General features: G+C 45.6%; 3 protein-coding genes across 3 annotated transcripts in view; 1 reads left to right on the top strand and 2 right to left on the bottom strand.

Moving 5' to 3' along the window:
* gfod1 (glucose-fructose oxidoreductase domain containing 1) overlaps nt 1-6,351 on the top strand; it is a 34,395-nt gene extending 28,044 nt beyond the window's left edge. The window contains exon 3 of the mRNA XM_012816222.3: nt 216-6,351. Within this exon, the coding sequence (XP_012671676.1) occupies nt 216-944 (729 nt within the window). The 3' untranslated portion in view covers nt 945-6,351. The remainder of the gene's footprint in view (nt 1-215) is intronic.
* Nucleotides 6,352-11,453: 5,102 nt separating this feature from the next.
* On the bottom strand, nt 11,454-15,692 carry LOC122133663. Its single transcript, XM_042710316.1, has 7 exons — nt 15,640-15,692; nt 15,236-15,333; nt 13,745-13,769; nt 13,428-13,532; nt 12,915-13,043; nt 11,853-11,976; nt 11,454-11,744 (listed from the first exon to the last, which is right to left on the bottom strand). The coding sequence occupies exons 1-7, from the start codon at nt 15,690-15,692 to the stop codon at nt 11,574-11,576; spliced, it is 705 nt and encodes a 234-aa protein (XP_042566250.1). The 3' UTR covers nt 11,454-11,573.
* Nucleotides 15,693-17,231: 1,539 nt separating this feature from the next.
* Nucleotides 17,232-22,614, bottom strand: LOC105890209. The gene is made up of 9 exons (XM_042710315.1): nt 20,832-22,614; nt 20,402-20,671; nt 19,339-19,426; nt 19,174-19,254; nt 18,658-18,801; nt 18,084-18,132; nt 17,774-17,846; nt 17,506-17,611; nt 17,232-17,258 (listed from the first exon to the last, which is right to left on the bottom strand). Exons 2-9 carry the CDS (start codon nt 20,653-20,655, stop codon nt 17,232-17,234), a joined length of 822 nt encoding a protein of 273 aa, XP_042566249.1. The 5' UTR covers nt 20,656-20,671; nt 20,832-22,614.
* Nucleotides 22,615-23,693: the final 1,079 nt, after the last annotated feature.

The raw sequence follows: 23,693 nt of genomic DNA, 5'->3' as shown, positions 1-23,693 counted from the left end.
ACACACACACACACACACACACACACACACACACACACACACACACACACACTCACACTCACACACACAGTTGTTGTTCCTCTATTCCAAAGAATGTTGACTCTAGATTGTTTAATTTAATTGACTTTCGTCATTAGTTTTAGCTGTACTCAGGTCTGTGTTTGTCGTTGTGAATGTCGATGTTCCACTCTAAAGAGCATGTTTGCTGTGTTCAGGTCCACGGCGGGAGCCTCCTGGGAAAGAAGTACAACTGGAGCTGTGATGACCTTATGGGGGGTGGTGGCCTTCACTCGGTGGGCAGCTACATCATCGACCTTTTGACCTTTCTGACGGGTCGTCGTGCCGCCAAGGTTCACGGCTTCCTCAAGACCTTCGTCAAGCAGACGGACCACATCCGGGGCATCCGCCAGATCACCAGCGACGACTTCTGCACCTTCCAGATGGTTCTGGACGGCGGCGCCTGCTGCACCGTCACACTGAACTTCAACGTGCCCGGTGAGTTCCGCCAGGAGGTCATCATCGTTGGGACGTCCGGGCGGCTAACGGTCAGCGGCACAGACCTGTACGGGCAGAAGAACGACAGCGAGGGTGGACGACAGCTGCTGCTGAAGGACAGCACGCCGATGTGCAATGCCTCGCTGCCGGACAAGGCATTCAGCGACATCCCCTCACCGTACCTTACCGGCACCATCTGCATGGTGCAGGCAGTGCGGCAGGCCTTCCAGGACCAGGACGACCGGCGCACCTGGGACGGACGGCCGCTCACCATGGCCGCCACATTCGAAGACTGCCTGTATGCGCTGTGCGTGGTGGACACCATCAAGAAGTCCAACCAGTGTGGCGAGTGGCAGAACATCGAGGTGATGACCGAGGAGCCTGAGATTAGCCCTGCGTACCTGATCAGCGAGGCTATGAGAAGGAGCCGCATGTCGCTGTACTGTTAGCGCTGTCTCTGTTAGCGCTTTAAAAAAATAAAATAAAAATAAAAAACTCTTTGAGGAGGCATCTACTGGTGTGCACCGGCTGCTGTGCACATTCATACTGGAAGGCTGGCTCTCTAGCACTGTCTGGTGGTTTGGAGAGTAATTACATTTAAGGAATTACTGCACATCACTGAGGGATGGAAAACTACAGATCATGTCAGGAGAGATGGATTATATTTCTTCCAGAGGTTCCTTGTCGAGGCTTAACAGACTGACTGACTGACTGCTGGTGGAGACTGTGCAAGGAACACACACAACCGTGGCAACAGTTTCAGTTTTAGTGTTTTTCTTATTCCTCATCGGAGGTGAATGTCCAAAAGCAGGGGGAGGCTGTTGTCAACGTCTGAGTGTTTCTGTGTTTGTGTGTGTGTGTGTGTGTGTGTTTGTGTGTTTGTGTGGGTGTGTGTGAGGGAGAGAGATTGAGTGAGAGAGAGAAAGTTTTGTTCCTCTTAAAAAGGAAAAACCCTAAAAATCAATAGTTTGGCTGGTAGGGCTTTTAGAGATAAAGTACCCCTCCAATTAGATATGCAATAATCCTGTCTCCACACAGCTAAACCCCATGCCTAATCCATGAGAATGCCTCCTCATTGCTTGCCTCTTGTGTCATTCAGGTCAATGTACTGTAACACTGCATCCTGCTGAGTGCGTCTAGCTACAGTAGGCCTTAGTGTGTCGTTGTTTTTCGCAACGCTTCTTCAACCAGTCGGTTGTTTTTCTCAGCGCTTTTCAACCGATTGCATTCAGACTCGTCCTGCTTGCACTAGCATGCTGATGCTTTTTTTAGTGGATGCGTCCAAAGTCAATCAGTGGTGGCCTCTCAGTGCTGCGCAGGGCTGCGGTCTGCTCTATGCTTGACTGTGCTGTGCTCCCAATCTCCGCATAGCTTGGCCTGGTTAGAGGCGACGGGATGAACAGGATGTGCCTTTGAGAACCGCCGTTAGTTACTGTAGATGGGGGGGAGGGATGGCATAGTGAGCATGTTGGAGTGTGGTAGCATTTACTGTCTTCTGTCTTACCAGACGCTGGCTAGGAAGCAAAGTGACAGGAAGAATAAGCTTCATGATACCAAATGACATTCTGAGGTAGAGGGGGGCGCGCGCGCGTGTGTGTAAACCAATGCACTGTTCGCTTTAGATCCCAGATCACCCTTTATATGGAGGAGTCTTTGTGTGAAACCAGACGTGATCGTTCGGTCATTTGTGCATGCTCCGTGTCCGAGTGCAGTCTTAGAGTTTGGTACAGGCGCACACGCCGACCTACGAGCCAAAAGATTGATTCGATTTTTCTTTCAGACGTTCAGTCAACCCTGTGTTGGTCATGTGGTGTTAGGACTCAATGACATGCTATGCCTCATCATCACACTTCTCCAACACTGTGTCTTTTGTGTCTGTGTGTTTCATGTCATAACGACATTATACGTTGCTACTGTTTTGTTTTTGTTTTGTTTGTTTTAAAAGAAATGACCTGCTGTACAGAACCAGGAAGAAACGTTTTATACTTGATGTTGTTCTCAGTATAGAAGTATTTATTTTTGTTCTGCATGTTTATCACTGGAAAAAGAAAAACATCTAAGTGTATGTGCGGAGAGAGACAGTCAGTCAGACAGACAGACAGACAGTCAGACAGACAGACGGACGGACAAAGTGAGGCCTTTGGGGTTTTGTTTTATGCAGCTCATCCAGTGTGACATCCCCTGTGAAGTGTGTGACCAATCCTGTTTATCCTGCCCTTAGAGAGCGAGTAGCTGCCTGTCTGTCTGTTGGAGCTCACGCTGCAGGCCACGAATACAGTCACTGCCAGTGGAAAACCATTCTGGGAGATGCAAGAAGCGCATTGTACAACTCTTTTGGATTAAATTGCGCTGTCAGTTCAGTTCGTCTAAAGTATTGCTTTCAAGACAAATGTGTAACCAAGGTGTGTATTTGACCTTTGACCTGCAAGTCAATTTTGGCCGAGACCAGTCCAGTCTGTCAGTGAGGCAAGCTTCACAAAACGGTAGATGCAGTTAGTAACCCCAACACACACACTCACGCACACACACACGCACACTATCAGGAGCCTGTGGTTATATACCATAGAAAGGATTGATATTAAAGGTATATATCAGTATAAGGAATTGAGTCATGTGATCAGGATATTCTTTCAAACCTTCTTAGACAAGGTTGCTCCATATGCCAAATATTCCCAAATGCATTTATCATATCAGTGCTCTTTCTTACAGTCCTGCTATAGACCAGTTTGAAATAGAATACTATATACTATAAATACTATAAAAAAAAACATTCTGATTTCTTCTGTGCTTTTGGATTAGCAAAGTTCTAAATAGCTCCTGCACCCAAGACTGGGCATAGAGATATTGGTAGCTGGTCTGTTTTTGTTCGTGCAAAGGCCAAGAGATGCCTCAAAACTAAGAGTCTTGAAGCTCCACAGACACATCCAGTTCTCTGAGGAACCGCGCCTTTCTTGTCAATCTCCCAGAACGCTTTTCTCAGAAGTGGTGAAGATCACAGAAGCTGCTTTAAATAAGGGCTGTGATGTTTTGCATGAGTAAAATCTGTGACCCTCACTGTCAATCTCCTAAACATGAAAAGATAATGTTTCTTTTTTGTTTTCAACGCTAAAATAGACCACTGGATGTCTTTTATTTTACTGTAACGGATCTGATTGGTCACCTTGTCCGCAGACTCGCATACTGATGTTTTTGCTCTAGATTATTTGTATTTCTTTTAAGTTCGTCCTTAAACTGTACCATTTTGCATTTATTTAATGCAGAAGCTTAGTCACCCCATCACATCCTGAGTGACTGTAAAACTGGAAGGAGATTGTCTGAAAAAAACATGTGTCCACTGTATAGTTCTTATTTATTGAAAGTATTACTCTGATACTGTGTCCGTGTGCGTGTCACTGGATTCTCTCCTGCCTGTGATGTGAAGGAGAACAAACTGAGGTCACGTTGCCAGAGCTAACTGCTGTGTTGATTCCCCCCCCCCCCCCAAGCTCACAGATTCTCATCTGGTGTCCTTGCTTAGCACACCAGTGACTAGAGAAACTCAACTGAGAGGACAGACTTGACCCGTGCAGATCCAGCGTTATGGCTGCAGGTGTGTGTGCGCGCTTTTGCTGCTTCTCTTTGTGAACATGTAGATCCTGACTTCCCAAGGCAGCATTCGCAAACAAGTCAGGATCCTGCTTTTTGTCCAGGGCGGGCGGGGGGGCGGGGGGGTGGTTGGGCGGATGCTGAAACACTGAAGGGTGCTGTGAAGAGGTCTAAAATTGGCTGCCTCTCAAGAAAGGCTGAGTCTGCCATACACACATAGTCTCTCTGTGTCTCTCCCTCACACATACACACATACATTACAGACACATGAATAAAGCAAGTCCACCCACACACCCACACACACAAAACAAGCTTCTTTTTCTCATACACACACACACACACACACACACACACACACACACTCACACACAAAGTAGGAAGAAGGCTGGTTGCTTCCTTTTGATGTGGAGGAACTGGAGGGCCAACCTGACAGACCCCTGCTGGGAGAGTGATGCATGATGGGTAAAAACACAGAGTGTGCCTGTCCATCTCAACCCTCCATTAGCCCTGGTCATTACTGGTCATTACCTCCTGTTACCGTGCCGACAGGTTTTCAGAGAAACATCCATCATCTTACTGGCCGTCAGGTGTCATCTTACCACAGCTTCATCTTATAGACATGGAAATGGCAAATAAGGCTGATTGCTTTACCCATTTGTGTGTGTGTGTGTGTGTGTGTGTGAGAGAGTGTGTGTGTGTGTGTGAGAGTGAGAGAGAGAAGGGCTTGCAGGGGTCACTGTTCATTATAAGACAACCTCAAAGAGATGCTTTCTGTGCACCCGCAGACCTGTAACCTAGCAACCACCCACTACTGTGCCAAACTCGACCCATAGACTCACTGCTTCTCTCCCTTTTTCTCTCTCTCGCTCCACTCTTTTTTTTTCTCTCTCTCTCTCTCACTGTCTCTCACACTCACTTTTCCCAAGCTCTCTATCTCTAAGAGGTCTCGTAATTTCGATATTAAGAGAAGCTGCAGTGCAGTGGTTATTTGAAACGTTGTCCTAAATCCCGTGGGCCTTTGGAAAAGGACTACACACATAGTAATTTACAGGAGACTGTGCTGACCTACAGGGATGCTAAAATGTAAACCAACTGGTGCTACTTCAGGTGCTGTCTACCATATGAACCCGACTAGAGATTTCATTTGGCATCACGTCTCATTAGGTTTCAAGGACCGGACTGATTATATGCATTATGCATGACACACATCCTCCACTAGGGGGGAGGGAGGATCCTAGCCTCGGCCTTCGCTGAGAATCAGGAACCCTCTGCCCCCCCTTCCCACACCGTGTTCATGGGGGAAGTGTCCATCATCAGGACTCAAGTCCACATGGGCCAATCCTGAAAGCCCCCCACAACTCAATTGCCCCACCCAATTTCTTTAGCTACACATCTAACCCAAGTGCACATTGGCAAAGAAGAGCATTGACAAGTGGATGTGTTGGTCATTGTGGCTCACTGCCTGCGATGATAAACGAACATTAGAGCAACATTAAACACAAGTGGTCTGCGAATGCTGCCTGACCCCCCTCCGCTGTAGTGCTCCGCCGCTCATGTTGAAAGGAACCGTTCATCTTAATGCTGTATTGACTTGTGACTATTTATTGTACTATATGTATATGGTCGACGCATGAACCTTTGTATATATATTTTGAGAACCAACAGGCGCGTATTTATCAGTCCGTAACTAGAGAATGTACTGTACTAGGAACATTAAAGTCTATTTTCGATATGCGCTGTGCACTGGAGGTGGAGGCGGCGTGGAAGAGGACTGGCGCTCCACGTCACTGTTTCATGGAGATTGTAAAGGCATGGAAGTGAGTGAGTGTGTGTGTGCCTGCTACACTCTCCACAGCAAACGAGGCCCAACGATAAACGAACCACTTGGCTCAGCTCTATAAATCTGCCAGTGTTCTGCAGTGAAATATCCCTGCTCTGCATCCTTACTCTGTGTGTTTGTGTGTGTGTGAGAGAGAGAGAGAGGTATAGGAAATCTTTTCAAGTGTGTGCATGGCTTTATGCATGCATTTGAGCCCATGACAGAGAAAGGTGTGTGTGTGTGTGTAACAGCGTTAATGTGTGCAGGTGTACGTGTGAGTATACCTGTGTGTGTGTGTGTGTGTGTGTGTGTTTGTACAGTTCATAGCTCGGACAGACTGGCTTGTCCCAAATGGATCACTCAAGTAAAGAAACCTCCGTTGTGGTTTATGGCTACAGCTCTTGTGAGATGCTGTGGTTTCTATGAAATAAAAGCATATAAAGCTACCCTCACATCAGTGTCTTTGCATTCTGTCTGTTTGCCCTTGCGTAGGCTACCTTAAACACATCAGACTGATAATTTCATGTGGAGCTCTACCATGGTCTAAAATTAGCTGGAAGAGTTTGAAGTCAACAGAAATGTATCTTCAGCACTGTAACACAATCTCATCTACTCACTTTAAAAAGTTGTTTTGATCTCAGAGTCTAACCTTACATCAGAATCAGAATCAGGTTTTATTGGCCAAGTAAGTTTGCACAAACAAGAAATTTGACTTGGTAAAGTGGCTCTCAGTGTGCTTACACAAAATATACATTACAACACAATACAAAACAAACAGTGCAACAGTGCAACGGTCTAAGAAGTTTAAGAAAGAATACACAAGGCGGAATGGCTATATACAGTAGCTGTGAAATGTTACACAACAATAGTGCAAAGAAGAAGTGGAGAGTGCAAGAGTGCAGGGATAAATATATATGCTACAGTGGGTTAGCTGTTCAGTAGTGAGACGGCGAGGGGGAAGAAACTGTGTCTGGAGGTTTTGGCGAACAGTGATCTGTAGCGTCTACCAGAGGGGAGGCGTTTGAATAGTTTGTGTGAGGGGTCTGCAGTGATTTTTCCTGCCCGTTTCCTGACTCTGGAGGTGTACAGGTCATGGATGGTGGGCAGGTTGGCACCGATGATCTTTTCTGCAGACCTGACTGTCCGTTGGAGTCTGTTCTTATCCAGTTTGGTGGCCGATCCAAACCAGACAGTGATTGAAGTGCACAGAACAGACTCTATGACTGTGGTGTAGAACATGATCAGCAGCTCCTGAAGCAAGTTGTACTTCCTAAGCTGAAGGATTCCACAGCCAACACAGTACTGTTAAGTATGGTGAGGGGGGGCAGTGCTGGGGGGCTCCTCCTGAAGTCCACTGTCATCTCCACGGTTTTAAGCGTGTTCAGCTCTAGGTTGTTGCGACCGCACCACAGGACCAGCTGTTCAACTTCCCGCCTATATGCAGACTCATCATCATCACGGATGAGGCCGATGACTGATGTGTCGTCTGCAAATTTTAGGAGTTTAACAGATGGGTCTCCTGAGGTGCAGTCGTTTGTGTAGAGGGAGAAGAGCAGTGGGGAGAGCACGCATCCCTGAGGTGCACCAGTGCTGACTGACCGGGTGCTGGATGAGTGGATTGAATCAACACATAACGAAGCATCCACCTTTGCTACATGTAGTTCTTGCAAATACACATACCGTATCAAACCTATGTCTATATTTGCATGAGTGTGTGTGATGTATTTCCTGTCATTGTTCTATTCCGTTCCTGTCTCTCCATATGACACATTTGATTTTAATGTCGTTAGCGCCCTCTAGCGGTTAGTAGTCAAAGTTTGCTAACAGCCATTCTGATCAGAGCATGCGATCCTAAAAGCACACGAAGTGGTAATAAATATTGTTAAGATTTTCGAGAGGACCTATTATGCTCATTTTCAGTGTTCCTAATTCAATTTTTGGGGTCTACTAGAATACATTTACATGCTTTAGTGTTCCAAAAACACATACCGTACATCTCTATTAACCCTGTCTGAACCGATCTCTTAGAGCTCCTGTGACTTTAACCCCCCCTCCAGATGAGCCCAGTGTGCTCTGATTGGTCAGCTAGGCAGGCAATAACATCGCCATTGGGCGATAAGAATTGTGTTATGTGATTGTGTCATCTTGTAACTAATAAAAAGGGCTGGAATTCCAAGAAGGCATTCTAGGCAGCTGTGAAAAGTGGTTTCTGTTGGAGAGTTCATTTCCCTGGGGTGTACTTTGGGCTTTGTAACTTTGCAGACCGTTTCAATGCACAAAAAGCTATGCAACACACCAAGGGAAAGGGACACACCGGGAAAGCATAATAGGTCCTCTTCACGGAATCTTAAAGAATCTAATTTGTGTAATGTAATGTGTGCTTTCCATGAGCAGGTTGGCAGACAATTCAGGCCTGTCAACCTGCTCAAAAATGCTTCAGTATTCACATGAGAAAATGCTGTTATTACATAGTTTGGGTGAAAAATTGAACAGAAAAATTAAAATGTTCTGTTGGAAATTAGACTACTTTCACACTGTTGGTAGTCAGACTGTAAGATTAAACAGACGATTGATGCTTTCTCATTGTGTGTACGTCCCTCAGTTCAGTCTTTCCTCTGTTAGCTTTCTGCTCGTGCTGACTCTTCTCTCTTGCTCACCTGTGTGCACTATGGGGTCACTCTCTCACCTGTGTGCACTATGGGGTCACTCTCTCTCCTGTGGGCACTATCACTCTCTCTCCTGTGTGCACTATCACTCTCTCTCCTGTGTGCACTATCACTCTCTCACCTGTGTGCACTATGGGGGTCACTCTCTCTCCTGTGTGCACTATCACTCTCTCACCTGTGTGCACTATGGGGTCACTCTCTCTCCTGTGTGCACTATAACTCTCTCTCCTGTGTGCACTATGGGGTCACTCTCTCACCTGTGTGCACTATGGGGTCACTCTCTCTCCTGTGTGCACTATCACTCTCTCTCCTGTGTGCACTATGGGGTCACTCTCTCTCCTGTGTGCACTATGGGGTCACTCTCTCTCCTGTGTGCACTATGGGGTCACTCTCTCTCCTGTGTGCACTATCACTCTCTCTCCTGTGTGCACTATGGGGGTCACTCTCTCTCCTGTGTGCACTATCACTCTCTCTCCTGTGTGCACTATCACTCTCTCTCCTGTGTGCACTATGGGGTCACTCTCTCTCCTGTGTGCACTATCACTCTCTCTCCTGTGTGCACTATCACTCTCTCTCCTGTGTGCACTATCACTCTCTCTCCTGTGTGCACTATGGGGTCACTCTCTCTCCTGTGTGCACTATGGGGTCACTCTCTCTCCTGTGTGCACTATCACTCTCTCTCCTGTGTGCACTATGGGGGTCTCTCTCTCTCCTGTGTGCACTATCACTCTCTCTCCTGTGTGCACTATCACTCTCTCACCTGTGTGCACTATGGGGGTCACTCTCTCTCCCTCCACTCCTCTATCTGAATTCTTGTTGTCACAGTTCCTCTGTTTTTTCATCTTCATCCATAAAACTCTACACTATACCATAAAACTCTACACTATCACACAACTCTACACTATTCCATAAAACTCTACTCTATACCACTACTCTACACTATAACATAAAACTCTACACTATACCACACAACTCTACACTATATCACACAACTCTACACTATACCACACAACTCTGCACTTTATCATGCCTTTTCTTACTCACACACGTTATTCTGTCAGGAAATCCCTATTTCTGCCTCTCTCTATCTCACACACACAAATTCTCTTACATACACACATTCTCTTTCACAAAGACATTTTCTCTTACATACACACATTCTCTTTCACAAAGACATTTTCTCACACACACCATTGTTTTGCCAGGCACTCCTTCTCCCTGCCTCTCACACTCATTCTTTCTCTCTCTCTCTCTCTATTTCTCCCTCTCTCTAGGGAAGTCATTATCTCCCTATTAAACTGCCATCAATCCTCTGCAAAGAGAGCGGGATGAGATTAACCCAGTTTGATGCCGCCGTTAGCAGCATCAGCACCATTGTTCCATGGCAACCAGTATCCTCTCATACTCTATGAGAGAGCAGAGCCGCCAATCACAGGCCTCGTCCCACCCAGGCAGCAGCTGATACCAGCCCAGATACAGCAGGATGGCACATCCATCAGTCACTGAGACACACACACACACACACACACAAGAGCGAGCACTTGTTTGTGTGTGTGTGTGAGTGTGTACAGTACATGTATTGCAACTAAGTCTATAGGGGAATGCGCCCTACTTGATATGCAGTAGAATTAACTGAATCTGAAACACACCGACTGCACAGCGCTCTCCTCTTTGTCCTGCACGTCACTTTAATATTCTCCTCCTGTGTTCTCCTCCCTTTGGAGAGTGTTGGGAACAGAGAGGGCTAAATGCAGGCTATTTTTCCTGGAAACCTGCTCACATACCTGCTGACTCAGTCGACTCCGCAGGGAACAATGTGCCTTGTCCGGTCTCTGTGGCGTGTTGAAGCCCTGCAATGCGTCAGATGTGTTGGACACAGAAAGGGAAAAATGCAACGTGCAAAGCCTCGGCAGGTGTTGCGTAACGTGTCCCGAGCTGCTCCAGGGACACTGCGGAGATGGCGAACGATGCCTTAGGCCTGGCAAAACTACTCTCGGTGGCCGCTGAGGGTGGCCTGGTCTGGTCTGGTTCTGATATTTAGTAACACCAAACACCCGACACCAGTTGTAAACCGCGGTGCAACCATTGACACATCTTGGCATGGTGATACTCCAAAGACCCGAGTCTGTCGCTTTTTTTCCTCCTAACACTGGTGGGCGGCCAGAGCTTTGCAGGGTTGAGAATAAACCGTGAAGGACTGATGGGGGAACTGGGGATTCAGGTTCTTTGATGGGAAACACAGACCTGGAGAGACATCTGAGTGAAAGACACACACACACACACACACACACACACACATACACACACACACACAGCTCCAGAACCGAGCTCAGAGTCAGGGACGGGTCAAAGACTGTAAGTCTATCGTCTGCACAGAAGGGGTCCTTTAAACAGACTTTAAGCAAACTCCTCTATTCTCCAATTCTCCTTCTCTCCTTTACCAACTATTATAAACTGATTATAAACTACACAGACTGAAGTCGCCCGCCCCCCACCTAGCCCTTGAAAATCCACCATCCAAGATTTGGATTTGGATTCTGGTCCAGGTCGAGGCTCAGAAATGACAATTCTATACGGCAGGTGTGTGTGAGGAGGAATGCAGCTAAACCCAGAAGTAGTGCAGATGAGCACAGGTAGTCTAAATGAGCACAGGTAGTGCAGATGAGCACAGGTAGTGCAGATGAGCACAGGTAGTGCAGATGAGCACAGGAGGTGTAGATGAGCACAGGTAGAGCTGATGAGCACAGGTAGTGTAGATGAGCACAGGTAGAGCAGATGAGCACAGGTAGTGCTAACTAAAAGGGTTTGAAATGAGTTTAAATGTCCAAACACCATTTCACTTTGTCACCATAGATGCCTTTATAGCCATTCTTTACCCTTGAGACGGAGAGGAACAGAGACAGGAGAGGGAGAGGAAATAGGAGGTTTTAAGGTCTAACAGATGTGGCGAGGTAGCAGGGACAAGCTGTGGTAATTTGGGGGGGGAGGCTGCGGATGGAGGTGACCCCTCAGGTTTCCGTTGCAACAGAAAAGGGCAGCTTGAGGTACTGGTACCACTGCCTAACCTGCCGAGGGAGGATCTGGAGCACGTGATCGGTCAGGAAGAGGAGGGCCTCCTGAAGGGCGGGACGAAGGAGCTGATTGGCTGGGAGGGAGATGACAAGCAGGCAGAACTTTTCCTGCCAAGAACAGAGAGAAGACGATGATGATGATGTCAAGACTAAAATTATTGCTACTACTTGCAACTACTAAAGCTGTCTGTAGAGTAGTGTCAGGCTGTAAGGTACCTTGGAGTATGGAACTTTCTTGTTGTTGAAGTTCTGAAACTGGGAGATCTTCTTCAGGATGTCATGGAATCTGGAGTCTTTATCTCCGCCTAAATCCAAGGCATTCTGTTTCAGCTTGGTAAACCTTGAGATAAAGACAGATTTAGAGATGAATGCATGTTTGCGTGTGTGTGTACACCTCTTTGTATGGGTGTGTGTTACCTGCAGGAGTCATGCTGAAGAGTACTCACAAGCTCTCACAACAAATCTACATATATAACAGTCATTATGGGGCTATTCATTGTGCTCAGCACTTTCCTCATGTAGTTTGAAGCCTTGAGGCTTGTAGACTAGTCACACTTAGACCTCAAGAGGAGATTGTGGAGCAGCAGTCATGAGAGTGTGATTAGCTATTACATCAGAGGACCAGGAGGTCAGTGGATCAGTGGACCAGAGGACCTTAATGGAGGATCAGTGGACCAGAAAACCAGAGGACCTTAATGGAGGATTGTAGTGAAGGAAGGACCAGCACTAATGACATCAGAGGACCACAAAACCACAGAAGGACCAGTGTAGTGGGCTCACCAGAAGGACCAGTGGACTGGAGGACCAGTGTAGTGGGATCACCAGAAGGACCAGTGTAGTGGGATCACCAGAAGGACCAGTGTAGTGGGATCACCAGAAGGACCAGTGTAGTGGGATCACCAGAAGGACCAGTGTAGTGGGATCACCAGAAGGACCAGAAGGACCAGTGTAGTGGGATCACCAGAAGGACCAGTGTAGTGGAAGACCAGTGTAGTGGGATCACCAGAAGGACCAGTGGACCAGAGTACGAGTGTAGTGGGATCACCAGAAGGACCAGTGGACCAGAGTACGAGTGTAGTGGGCTCACCAGAGGACCAGTGGACCAGAGTACGAGTGTAGTGGGATCACCAGAAGGACAAGTGTAGTGGGCTCACCAGAAGGACCAGAAGGACCAGTGTAGTGGGCTCACCAGAAGGACCAGTGTAGTGCGCTCACCAGTGGACCAGCGCTCACCAGAAGGACCCGTGTAGTGCGCTCACCAGAGGACTAGTGTCTCACCATAAGCTGCCGGTGGACTTGGGCTCCTTGAATTCACTCTTCAGGGAGATGAGCAGCGTGGAGAGGATGGGCCCCGTCTTAGACGTCATCAGAGCATTCAGGAGTGTCTTTATCCTCTCCTCACGGTTTCTGTGGCACACACACACACAAACACACACACACACACACACACACAAACACACACACACACACACAAATGTATTAATCGCACACAATTACTAAGGTTAAAGAACATTCAATGTTTTTTAGTCTAAAGAGCTGACATCAGACGTTGATGTAAGGGTTTATTTCCATATTCCGCTGTGCATTACGTGCTTTAGCTGCCTTAAGACACTAACCACCACCTCAGAGGCGTGTGTAGATGGTGTGTGTAGATAAAGTGTAGATTATTCAGATCTGGCTCAGAGTATTTGACTTTTTTTAAAAATATACTTTTGTCATTTCTGTAGAGCACGCCATTTGATTGGAATATGTGTTGGAATTTTTTTTTACAGAATTTAAAAATAACTGTACTTTTTCTTCTCAAAAACGTCAGTCTCGAGCTGGTAGTTAAGCGCTCGCCTGACGCCCACGAACTCAGCCTTGGCCTTCTCCAGCATGCTGATCTGGTCGTCTGGCCTGGAGATGACAGGGCAAAGAGAAGAGGAAAGACACTTAATGTTTCACTGCAATGTCTCTGTAATCCAGTTTCCAAAACAGAGATGGAGCCTAACGCTGGACCAAACTGCATTTTAAATGTCTGTGTGGAAAACTAGATCTGGTGTACTGGTGAGTCCACACTTTCAGTAGCCAGGTAATACCTGCTTGGGTTTGATCGAGAGGACACTTACTTCTGAGGCTTCTTCTCTAGAGAGGCTGCGGGGAGAAGAGAAAAGGTATCAGTTTCATGGTCAAATGATTTATAATTATAATTATTTTCTGGTAATGAATGAAATAATGACTTGGCTGGACCTTGTGACCCATTACCAATTACAGTGCAGTGGGAAGAAATAGTCACACGATGTGCAGACTCCAGAACATGACACATGAGTTTTACAATGCCACCACTACCCACAAGCCACTGGGAATTTCTCTAAGGGCATGATCCAGACCGTGAGGGAAAACTACCCACAATCCCACTTAAGTATTGCCTCAAGTCAAAACACTGGGTCCTGTTGGCTTCCAACTCTTTTTCCGCTTCGCTCCAGGAACTAACAGCAACAAAGCCACAACTGCTTGAGTTCTAGGTATGAGACGCACAACATGGCATGCAAGGTTTTGTAAAGAAAGAGAGAGAGAGAGAGAGAGAGAGAGAGAGAGAGAGAGAGAGTAAGACAGGGATGAGGAACAAGAGCGCGAAGAAGATGACGAAGAAAATGAGGACAAAGAAGATGAAGATGAGGAATGAAGGCAGTACAGAAGGAGGGATTGAAATCCTGAGAGTGAGTGCGTGTGCGTGTGTGTGTATGTGTATGTGTGTGGTCCAAAGGCTAACCCTCTAGCCCCACAGATAGCACGCTGGTGCCTCATTGTACCCAGTGGCTGATGCAGAGTGAGGTTCTACAGCTCCTCTCAGGATGGCCTGCATTATGGTGAGGTTATGACAGGCTGGTCTTGAGTCAATTTGGCATGGTAAGTGCCACTCACACACACACTCACACACACAAACTCACAGGGTGTGTAGACGGAATATATTACACAGTGACGTGTGTTAGATACAGCTATCTGTATGACAACACAGAATGATGCTGTTTCTGGCTCTAATCCGTCTCTGATCTGGCTCTGATCTGGCTCTGATCTGGTTCTTATCTGGCTCAGATCCAGTCCAGAGTTCTGCTTTATAGCGTCACTGCTGAGGAGATTACTGTGGTCTTGCATCAGTGCTTTACACCCATACCCATAAACCCAGTATTCTCGGACAGCCCCGGTGCTCAGGAGGGTCTGCCAAAGCAGTACATTCCCACCTCCAGTTTGTCTTTCTGTCCAATACTCACGTCACCTCAGAAGAGAGTCATTAAGAAAGGAACTGTCCTTGGTGGGCTTCACTAAAGATCATTCATTTAGCGAGTAAACTAAGGCACAACTGTCCAACTGACCTGAAACATTGCATGGGTTCGCCAAAGGGAATGCATACCTGTTGCCATTGCTGACAGTGAGCGTGTGCTGTGTTGTTGAGTGTGTGTGTGTGTATGTATGTATGTGAGTGTGTGTTGTGTTGTTGGGAGTGTGTGTGAAGACTCAGTATAGCTGTGTTTTCCCAGTTTGTTTGTGTGTGTGTGTGTGTGGGGAGTGTGTATGTATGTATGTGTGTGTGTGTGTGTGTGTGTGTGTGTGTTTCTCACTGTTGTCCTCCAGTTGTAGAGCAAGCCAGGGAGGCACTTCAGCAGTCTCCACCTCAGACACCAGCTTCTTCTTCAGGCCACACTGCACTGACTTAATCCTACACACACACCAACACACACCCAAATACACGCACACACACACACACACACACACACACACACACACACACTCACTCATACACACACTCTTACACAAACATGCACTATATGCTATATAGCGCCAACTACCTTATCTATAACTTTTACTATATAATCGGTATATAATGATTATATAGTTATTTATTGCTAAAATACAAGCTACGCTCACAAACTACCAAAAACAAACACACATATACACCATGTTTGCCTCTAACCAGCTATGGATGATGAGCTGAAGGTATCAGAAGGTGTTTCTGAGCTCTTACCTTCGCCCCGACTTGGTCTCTGCAGGAAAGGTTAACAAACTCAAGTCACTCATTCATGCTACAATAAATTATATTATACACAAGGCAGAACATACTGCAAACACACCGAGTAGCAGCAATGCAAGTATGTGTGTATGTGTGTATGTGTGTTCGTGTGTGTGTGAGTGTGTGTGTGTGTGAGAGTGCTGACCTGGACTGTCCTGAGTAATAAATGTCTCCCACACATCTGTGATGTTTTGGCAGTCCTCTGGGGCCAGAGGCACCAGGCGGCGACTCACACTCACTGGGGGGTTGTAGAAGCTGCATGGCAGGAATGGATAAATGGATTAATAAATGGATGAATGAATGAATGAATGAATGAACGGATGGATGAATAAACAAATGAATTAACTAGTTAATGAATTGAGTGAGTGGCTAGGTAAGTGATTGAATGAATGAATGAGTGAATGAATGAATGTACACGCTCTAAGGCCTCAGTTTCCAAACTGGGGTATGCAGGGAGAAAGTTTCCGCGATAACGGAAAACGGACGGAATTCGCGGAATGTACCCTTTGAAACAGAATTGCAACTTTCAGACGGAAACATCATTTTGTGCATCAAAATCGCCCAAATTCCCCTGTATTTTGCCCTGCAAGGCTGTATTTCTTTCTAATAAACACAACAACGATCGCAACGATGAACAAGCATTAATTAAAAAACAAAACCACTGAGAAAATGTCACGTCTGTGCTGAACTCCGCTCCGGCCACGCCCCCCTGTTCAACAGTTGACACACACACCTCCGCTACAGCCTGTAAAATGAATTCGCTCATCTTCCCAATCGCCTGCAAATAAGGTTTTTTTAGTCTTCTGTTCTGTTGATGGCTGGCAAACAACAACCTTAGAAGGTTTGGTAACCTAAAGACACTGGTTACTTCATGTCACATATTATTCACTCATTTTAACGCCATCAATCGACCTCAGGGTGAACAAGATGAGCCGAAACGGAATAAAACGGAAGGGGGGATTGAATGTCTAAAGGGGTACGGGAATGTAAAAAGTTTGGGAACCACTGCCTAAGGTCATAACTAGTAACTATGTATGTATGTATGTAATGTATGGGATTTATTTTCACGACTTTTGGCTTAATTTCTGCGTAATGCAAGCACATACCACCATGCGGTCCATCTTGTTTGGGACTGTCTCCCTCCCTGTCAGTTGGAGCCTGAGTGTGTGTGTGTGTGTGTGTGTGTGCAGATGTACCTGTGCGACCGCTTCAGAAGGACGTTGGTCTTCTCTGTGTCTTTCATGATGATGCTCACATAGGAGCTGTTCAGGGGCACCTGAGAAAAAATTAATCTGCAAAGGTCAGGTTCAGCATGATCTCTTTCATCCATTAATTCATGAATGAATGAATGAATTCATTCATTCATTCATTCATTCATCCATCCATCCATCCATCCATCCATCCATTCGGCTATTTGTTCATTCATTCATTCATTCATTTATTTATTCATTCATTTTCTGTGATGCCATTTTAAGTGGACCACAAAAGTGCCAAACATTAGTTTGACTTTCTGACAGAATACACACACTTGGATGAGAGCAGCAGCTTTAATGCATACCAGTGTCTTCAGGTCTCTGTTGCACATGTGTGATATCCCACACAATACCTACCAGTGTCTTCAGGTCTCTGTTGTGCATGTGTGATATCCCACACAATATCTTACCAGTGTATTCAGGTCCCTTTTGCACATGTGTGATATCCCACACAATACCTACCAGTGTCTTCAGGTCTCTGTTGCGCATGTGTGATATCCCACACAATATCTTACCAGTGTCTTCAGGTCTCTGTTGCGCATGTGTGATATCCCACACAATATCTTACCAGTGTCTTCAGGTCTCTGTTGCGCATGTGTGATATCCCACACAATATCTTATAGATCCACTGGAGCTGCTCTGAGAAACTCTCCTGTTTCCTGGCAAACGCCCTCCTAACAAAGTGAAACAAAGAGTCTGGTTAGTATCTAGAGGTTCTGGTCAGCTAGTGCAACTGTGAGGTGAGGGTTTGTCTGGACCTCTTTTGATACTGATGATGAGACACGGTGCGTTTCCTACACGTAGCAGAGTGAGGGTCGACTCTGAGACACACTTACTCTCGTATGGTCTCCTCCTCTGGGTCCAGCTGTTCATTCATACACAGAGACACCGGCTTCAAGGTCTCCCCTTCTGTTAGCAGAAAGACAAACAAACAAACAAACAAACAAACAAACAAAAAATGCATTGCTGAGTCTGTGTTCCATTCCTTTTGGCAGAGTAGACTTCATGGGTCATTCTGTGACTAAATGTTTACAGATACCTCCAAACCAATGCGTTAACATAACTCCATTTCTACCCCAAAAAGACACGAATTCACTAGTGTCTTTGCTGTTGTACAAGATGTAGTTGAATATGAAGACTGCAAACCTGATGTGACCTTGTTGCAAGAGGACCTGCCGTGCATTGAGTGTCCATCCTGTGGAGTTAAGCATAGAAAAAGATGCATCACTTCCCAACATATTGACATACCACGGCCCGCCATCATCTGTGTATGTAAGACTCTGCTACCTCTACCTCTGCTCCCAGACCCCACAGGCCAAGTGCATTTGCTCTGCTAGTCTAAGTGCTGAGTGCTGACAAGGAAAGCTTAGGAGCTCAGCAGAGGAGATTGTACCATCACTACACAACTGAATGTGTATGCTAAAAAACGAGTATCTGTCAGCATCTGTGTAAATATGAACCTGATTTGTTATGGCATGTATGTTTTAAATAGTTGTGGTTCAAACTGTAGAAGTGGCTCCATGTGTCAGCGGTAGATAGATTTATCTCCCTTATGTTTCGTCACCCTTAGAGTAAGTTAGAGTTGATCTAATTCACTTGCCACTCCTCAGTGTTCAGCAACCCAGACAGACAGCATGAAACACTGGACAGGATCTCTACCCTCTGACCAGGACTATCCACCTAAGGATGCTGCGCATGTACAGCTCTGTGTGTCCCTCACTTGTTCCCATAGACAGAAGATGAGTGGGCGTCCATTCCTGAGGGTGACCTGGATGGCGGCCATCTCTCTGAGGTACTGTCTCAGATGCAGGAAGCCTTTCCCCACCTGGGTGTCCTGAGCCGGACCTACCAGGATATTCTCATCCTGCGGGTACCAGCCCACCACACACAGACAGACACACACACAGACACACAGACACACACACACACACACACACACACACACACACAGACACACACACATACACACACACACACACACACACACACACACACACACACACACACACACACACACACACACACACACACATGTCTTTAAATGGGTGCCTTGAAAGCAACCAAACTACAAGGAAAACATAATATTTGTGAAAGATATTGTATAGGCACTATCAATATGTTAAAGACATGACTGCAGAACGACCTCTGAACTGTGAGCTCTCCCAGTTAAACCCCTGAAGATATAGGACGTTTGAGTGTGAACTTGAAGGAACCAAAGCTTTATTTTTCTCCTGACCTTTTTGACCTTTTCCTGATTGAACTTGCTGGAGGTTGGTGTGCTTCCTGGCTTCTTGCCATACTTCTTATCCCAGTGAGACTGTGCACATCATGACAGTTTTAATAATCAGCAGTGATGAGATGAACTGTAATGTTAAATTATATATATTTTTAAAAACGTCACCTTCAGAGACCTCTGGTCGTCAGGGGTTAGCCAGGAGGAGAAAAGGTCAATGTTGTCCGTGTGAAGTAGTCCAACACTTTTGTATGGTCTGATGAATAAAAAATAAAAAAACAATAGTCATAAATATTAGATCTCTTTTGTGATTTTTCAGTTTTTACTTTACTTAGGGTTAATTAATTAATAGCCTATTTGACTTTTTGATAAAATAAAAACAGTAATGTTGTATTGTAATTCAGTAGTGTGGTGATGATAAAGCTCTCTACTGCCGTTCTTTACTCAGGGTACTATGTAAGGGATAACAGCTAACCAGGTGTCTCTATACTCAGGGTACTATGTAAGGGATAACAGCCAACCAGGTGTCTCTATACTCAGGGTACTATGTAAGGGATAACAGCCAACCAGGTGTCTCTATACTCAGTGTACTATGTAAGGGATAACAGCAAACCAGGTGTCTCTATACTCAGTGTACTATGTGTCCTCGAGGCATCCTCCCCGGGACTTTGTTTTCAAATCTGGCAGCTAAATGCACCATTTACCCGCAGTTGGAGACAGAAACACTAAGCCTACAGACAGCCCATAGCATGCAGGACCCCGTCGTCTGTCTGACTCACATGAACATTACCCCATCCATTATACCACACTGCCTGTCTCCATGAAAACAATTTTAAGCTTGTACACACTGACATGGGGCGTGGGCATTGCCATAGGTTACCCATAGAAAACAATTTCATTTATATTCACATAAATCACATTTCCTGTGAACATCATACTACTGTTAATGTTTTCAAAGGCCTGCTGAATATCAGAAATTCTTTTTTTACTCTTCCAGGATGGCTAATCTGACTTTAATAGAAACTGCTCAGTGGCGCCCATAGACTACCAGTCATTCTTTAGGTACGCCACTGCAAAACAAATGCTGTTACTGACATGCGCCATATATATCGTATTGAATATGCATACGCATTGAATCTGCCACTGCCTCAAATATTTGTTTCATTGCGTGTCAGGTGAACAGTGGAATAGCGGCGTGGTGCAGTTAAATGGTTGTGCAATGGTTGCATACCTGTTCGCTGGGCAGAAGAATCCTGTACTGAGAAGCGCCTGTCTTCTCTCACAATAGTTCTTTCCCTGGTCATCTGAGGGGGGCAGTGATACGCGCTTCGTGTCACTGCGGGTGACCACCTTCTCCGGAGTGTAACTAGTCACCTTCTTCAGCTCAGTGGCGTTCTTCTGCTTGATGAAAGAAATTAGGTCCTGGTCCTTTTCGCTCAGTGACTGCTCCAGCAAAGCGGCTATCCTGCGTATTTCATCCGCCATCGTGCTGATGGGTCGCCTGAAGAGAGTGTGGGGATAAGAACCATTATGAGTTCCTATTCTTTAAGGCATCAAGTACATCTTGAAAATGAATAATTTGCAAACTTTTTGAGTGCATACTTCTGATTCACTTTACTTAATATTTGTTAAAACGTTGTTCTGAAGCTGAAATAACTTACTTTCTATGGCGAGAAGGGTTATATTATTATCTTTACTTCAAAAAGGTTGAATTTAACTTTTATTTGACCTGTCCTAAATCATGGAAATCTAACACATTAAATGATATATGAAGGTCGTCAGCTCATCAACGTTGACAGGTCTAGGTATGATGAAGGAGACCAGCGTTCTCCTACGTCTGCGTCATAAAACCAATGTCGTTCCATTTGGGCCACCTACGCATGTTTTCAGTTCCATGAGCTGTTCAGCGGTTGGCACCGACATGTGTTTTTCAGTTCACTTAATACCTTAAGTATTTTTCCTGAAGTTAAATATATTAAATAGAAGAGAAGAATGGCGTGTTAAATTGCGCGCCAGTTATGTAAAAGTGTCGATTTCAGTGGCACTTCTGGCACTAATGCAGTATTGGCCGTTAGACATTTCTTGAATATTACCTATACTACCCACAAGATGGCGTCCTTTTTTAAATTGGCGTACAGCTGCGTCATTGTATGGCAAGCTAATTATGCTCCCGATTGTATTGGCTCACCGGCCTACCATGATTCAAAGATTCAGTGTCCTGCCCAGTTTCACTATAGAGCTGTCCAGTCGAAAGTAATCAGAACTCTTCATTTTGCAAACACATCGAGGACTTCATGAACATTGAATCTCTATTCCACATAGACTCTATGTCATATAGTGTATGAACCTCATTGAACCGCTATTCCCCTAAGTGTGTCTGCTTGATGCATTAGAGTGATAATTGGGTGAGTAGTCTGGATAACCCGCGGGGTGAGACTATCCTTGAGTGACCTCCTGCAGAGGGTTTCCCCATCATCTCCACTCTGCTCCAGGTGCGGGGAGCGCTTAGCGAGAGAGCGGGCGCTCCTCACAGAGGCGTTTCCTGCCCGGTGGAATAATGAACGCCGTCCCACTGACCTCTCCCATCCAGGCCCTGTGTTTTTGCCAGGCCTCACGTCTTTGTCTTTATTTATTTTTTTGGTCTTTTTTTTTTTTTTTGATGATGACTGTTATTCCTCCCCAGTGCTGCAGGAAGTTGGGAAAATCAGAGTGACTAATGGGATATCCCGTGTGTCAAGCATGGAAAAGTCTGATCCTTCCATAAATCCGTAATGCTGCTCCCGTAGTCATGGCTGGTGGTGAAATGGCCCCTTTTCTACTTCCTCTACCAGGCAGCTTTCCTGTTGTCCAGCTCAGTCACGTCTCTGTTTGTGTGGAAAAGCTCAAGGACAGACTCACTGCTTTATGCACAGAGTAAGTCATGGCAAAGGTGAACACTGATATCAAGCAAAGTGGCAGACAAGTCCTGCAGTGCTGAATGTGGAGATGCCCAATGAACAGTGAATGGGTTAAACACACCAAGCTCAAAATTACTAGCATCACTAGTTATGCATCCATATTTGAAGTCAAATTATTCTTCTTAACCGTTATTTCTGCTTAAACTCACAGACAAGCTCTGAATCAGAGGGGCATTTGTGTTGTCTGCTGGTCCACACTCGAGCATGTCAAAGAGCAGAGGAAGAGCACAGATGCTGAGGGTCTGGTGTGATTTAAATGCAGTTTTGGCTGAGGGACCTGAACAACACACCAGCACATTGTGAGTAAAATCGACAAACAAAACAAAACAAAACAAACAAAAAGAAAAACCTCAAGTGATTTTTGTGGTAGCCTGTGGACACTAAACGATGTTTACTATGTTAACTATTTTACAACAGGGAAACCAAGCTTTGGAAATAAATAAACTCATGAGGTTAGCAATCAGTGCATACTTGCATTACTAAAGATGGTCTGAGACACAATTCCTTGATTTAATTCTCTGTCGTAATGCTTTGGGGGTTTGCCGTAATAACTTTGGTGGTATTTATTTCTAATAAGACATGAGCTGCATGGTTTAAAAAATATTCACTCACGTGCTGAAATGTAGGTATAAATATACCTTTATGCATCTGCATGTCATTTCTACATTGCACAACATGTCATCTGAAGTGAGGCGATGCCAGGGTGGTACTGTGCGAGTTCTTGGCTTCTGGTTCTGCCCAGTTTGTTTACAGCGCCACAGAGAACCCAGAGTACTATTTGTAACTTTCCCATTCATGACTGAAATAATCAATGTCATATGCACGGTTTTATTCAGCCCTGTATTGCAGTCTGTGTGTTATAATTTATCTATTTGTTGTGCATTACCATGTACCAGGCCTTCTTGACGAGCACAGTGGATGGCTGTAATGAATTGTTGTTATGCCGTAGGCTGCTGCACACACAGAAATCCTTCCAAAACTTGTGATTGTGATTTAAAGTTACACCTCAGCTCTACATCATTCGTCTCAGCTTCTGCTAAACATGCAGCCAAGCATTCAATGCTGATTCCATTTAACTGCCGTGTCAGTTATTCTGCAGGTTGATTCATATCATCCTGATGTCCATGTAGATACAATTAGATCACTGACATACTGTATCGCCCTGGTGGTTTACGAGTATACTGTTATCCTGATGTCCATGCAGACACAGTTAGATAACTGACATATTACCCTGGTGATTTATTAGTCTACTGTTAGCATGTAGCGCTTTAGCTCCAGAGCCCAGTCAGAGACTCAGCAGACTCTCAAAGCTGGTTCTGTTCTCTGACTCAGCAGACTCTCAAAGCTGGTTCTGGTCTCTGACTCAACATGGATCTGGTCATGAAATGGTTCTTGTCTGTGGGGAACCTGTCCTGAGCTGGTTCTGGTCTGATGGGAACCTGTCCTGAGCTGGTTCTGGTCTGGGGGAACCTGTCCTGAACTGGTTCTGGTCTGAGGAGAACCTGTCCTGAGCTGTTTCTTGATTGAGGAGAGCCTGTCCTGAGCTGGTTCTGGTCTGAGGAGAAC

This window comes from Clupea harengus, chromosome 17 (genome assembly GCF_900700415.2).
Source record: "Clupea harengus chromosome 17, Ch_v2.0.2, whole genome shotgun sequence".
NCBI lineage: Eukaryota > Metazoa > Chordata > Actinopteri > Clupeiformes > Clupeidae > Clupea > Clupea harengus.
This window is presented reverse-complemented; position numbering and strand designations above follow the sequence as displayed.

Bases quoted from the DNA above. Each gene is read 5' to 3' on its own strand.
- LOC122133663 (XM_042710316.1), bottom strand. From the start codon at position 15,692: ATGAGTGACTTGAGTTTGTTAACCTTTCCTGCAGAGACCAAGTCGGGG. The intron at 15,334-15,639 runs GTAAGAGCTCAG...GTGTGTGTGTAG, and splicing joins GAGACCAAGTCGGGGCGAAG to GATTAAGTCAGTGCAGTGTG. The intron at 13,533-13,744 runs GTAAGTGTCCTC...TGTCATCTCCAG, and splicing joins CTAGAGAAGAAGCCTCAGAA to GCCAGACGACCAGATCAGCA.
- LOC105890209 (XM_042710315.1), bottom strand. From the start codon at position 20,655: ATGGCGGATGAAATACGCAGGATAGCCGCTTTGCTGGAGCAGTCACTG. The intron at 17,847-18,083 runs GTTTGCAGTCTT...TTCTGCTAACAG, and splicing joins TTGCAACAAGGTCACATCAG to AAGGGGAGACCTTGAAGCCG. The intron at 17,259-17,505 runs GTAAGATATTGT...CATGTGCAACAG, and splicing joins ACAGAGACCTGAAGACACTG to AGACCTGAAGACACTGGTAT.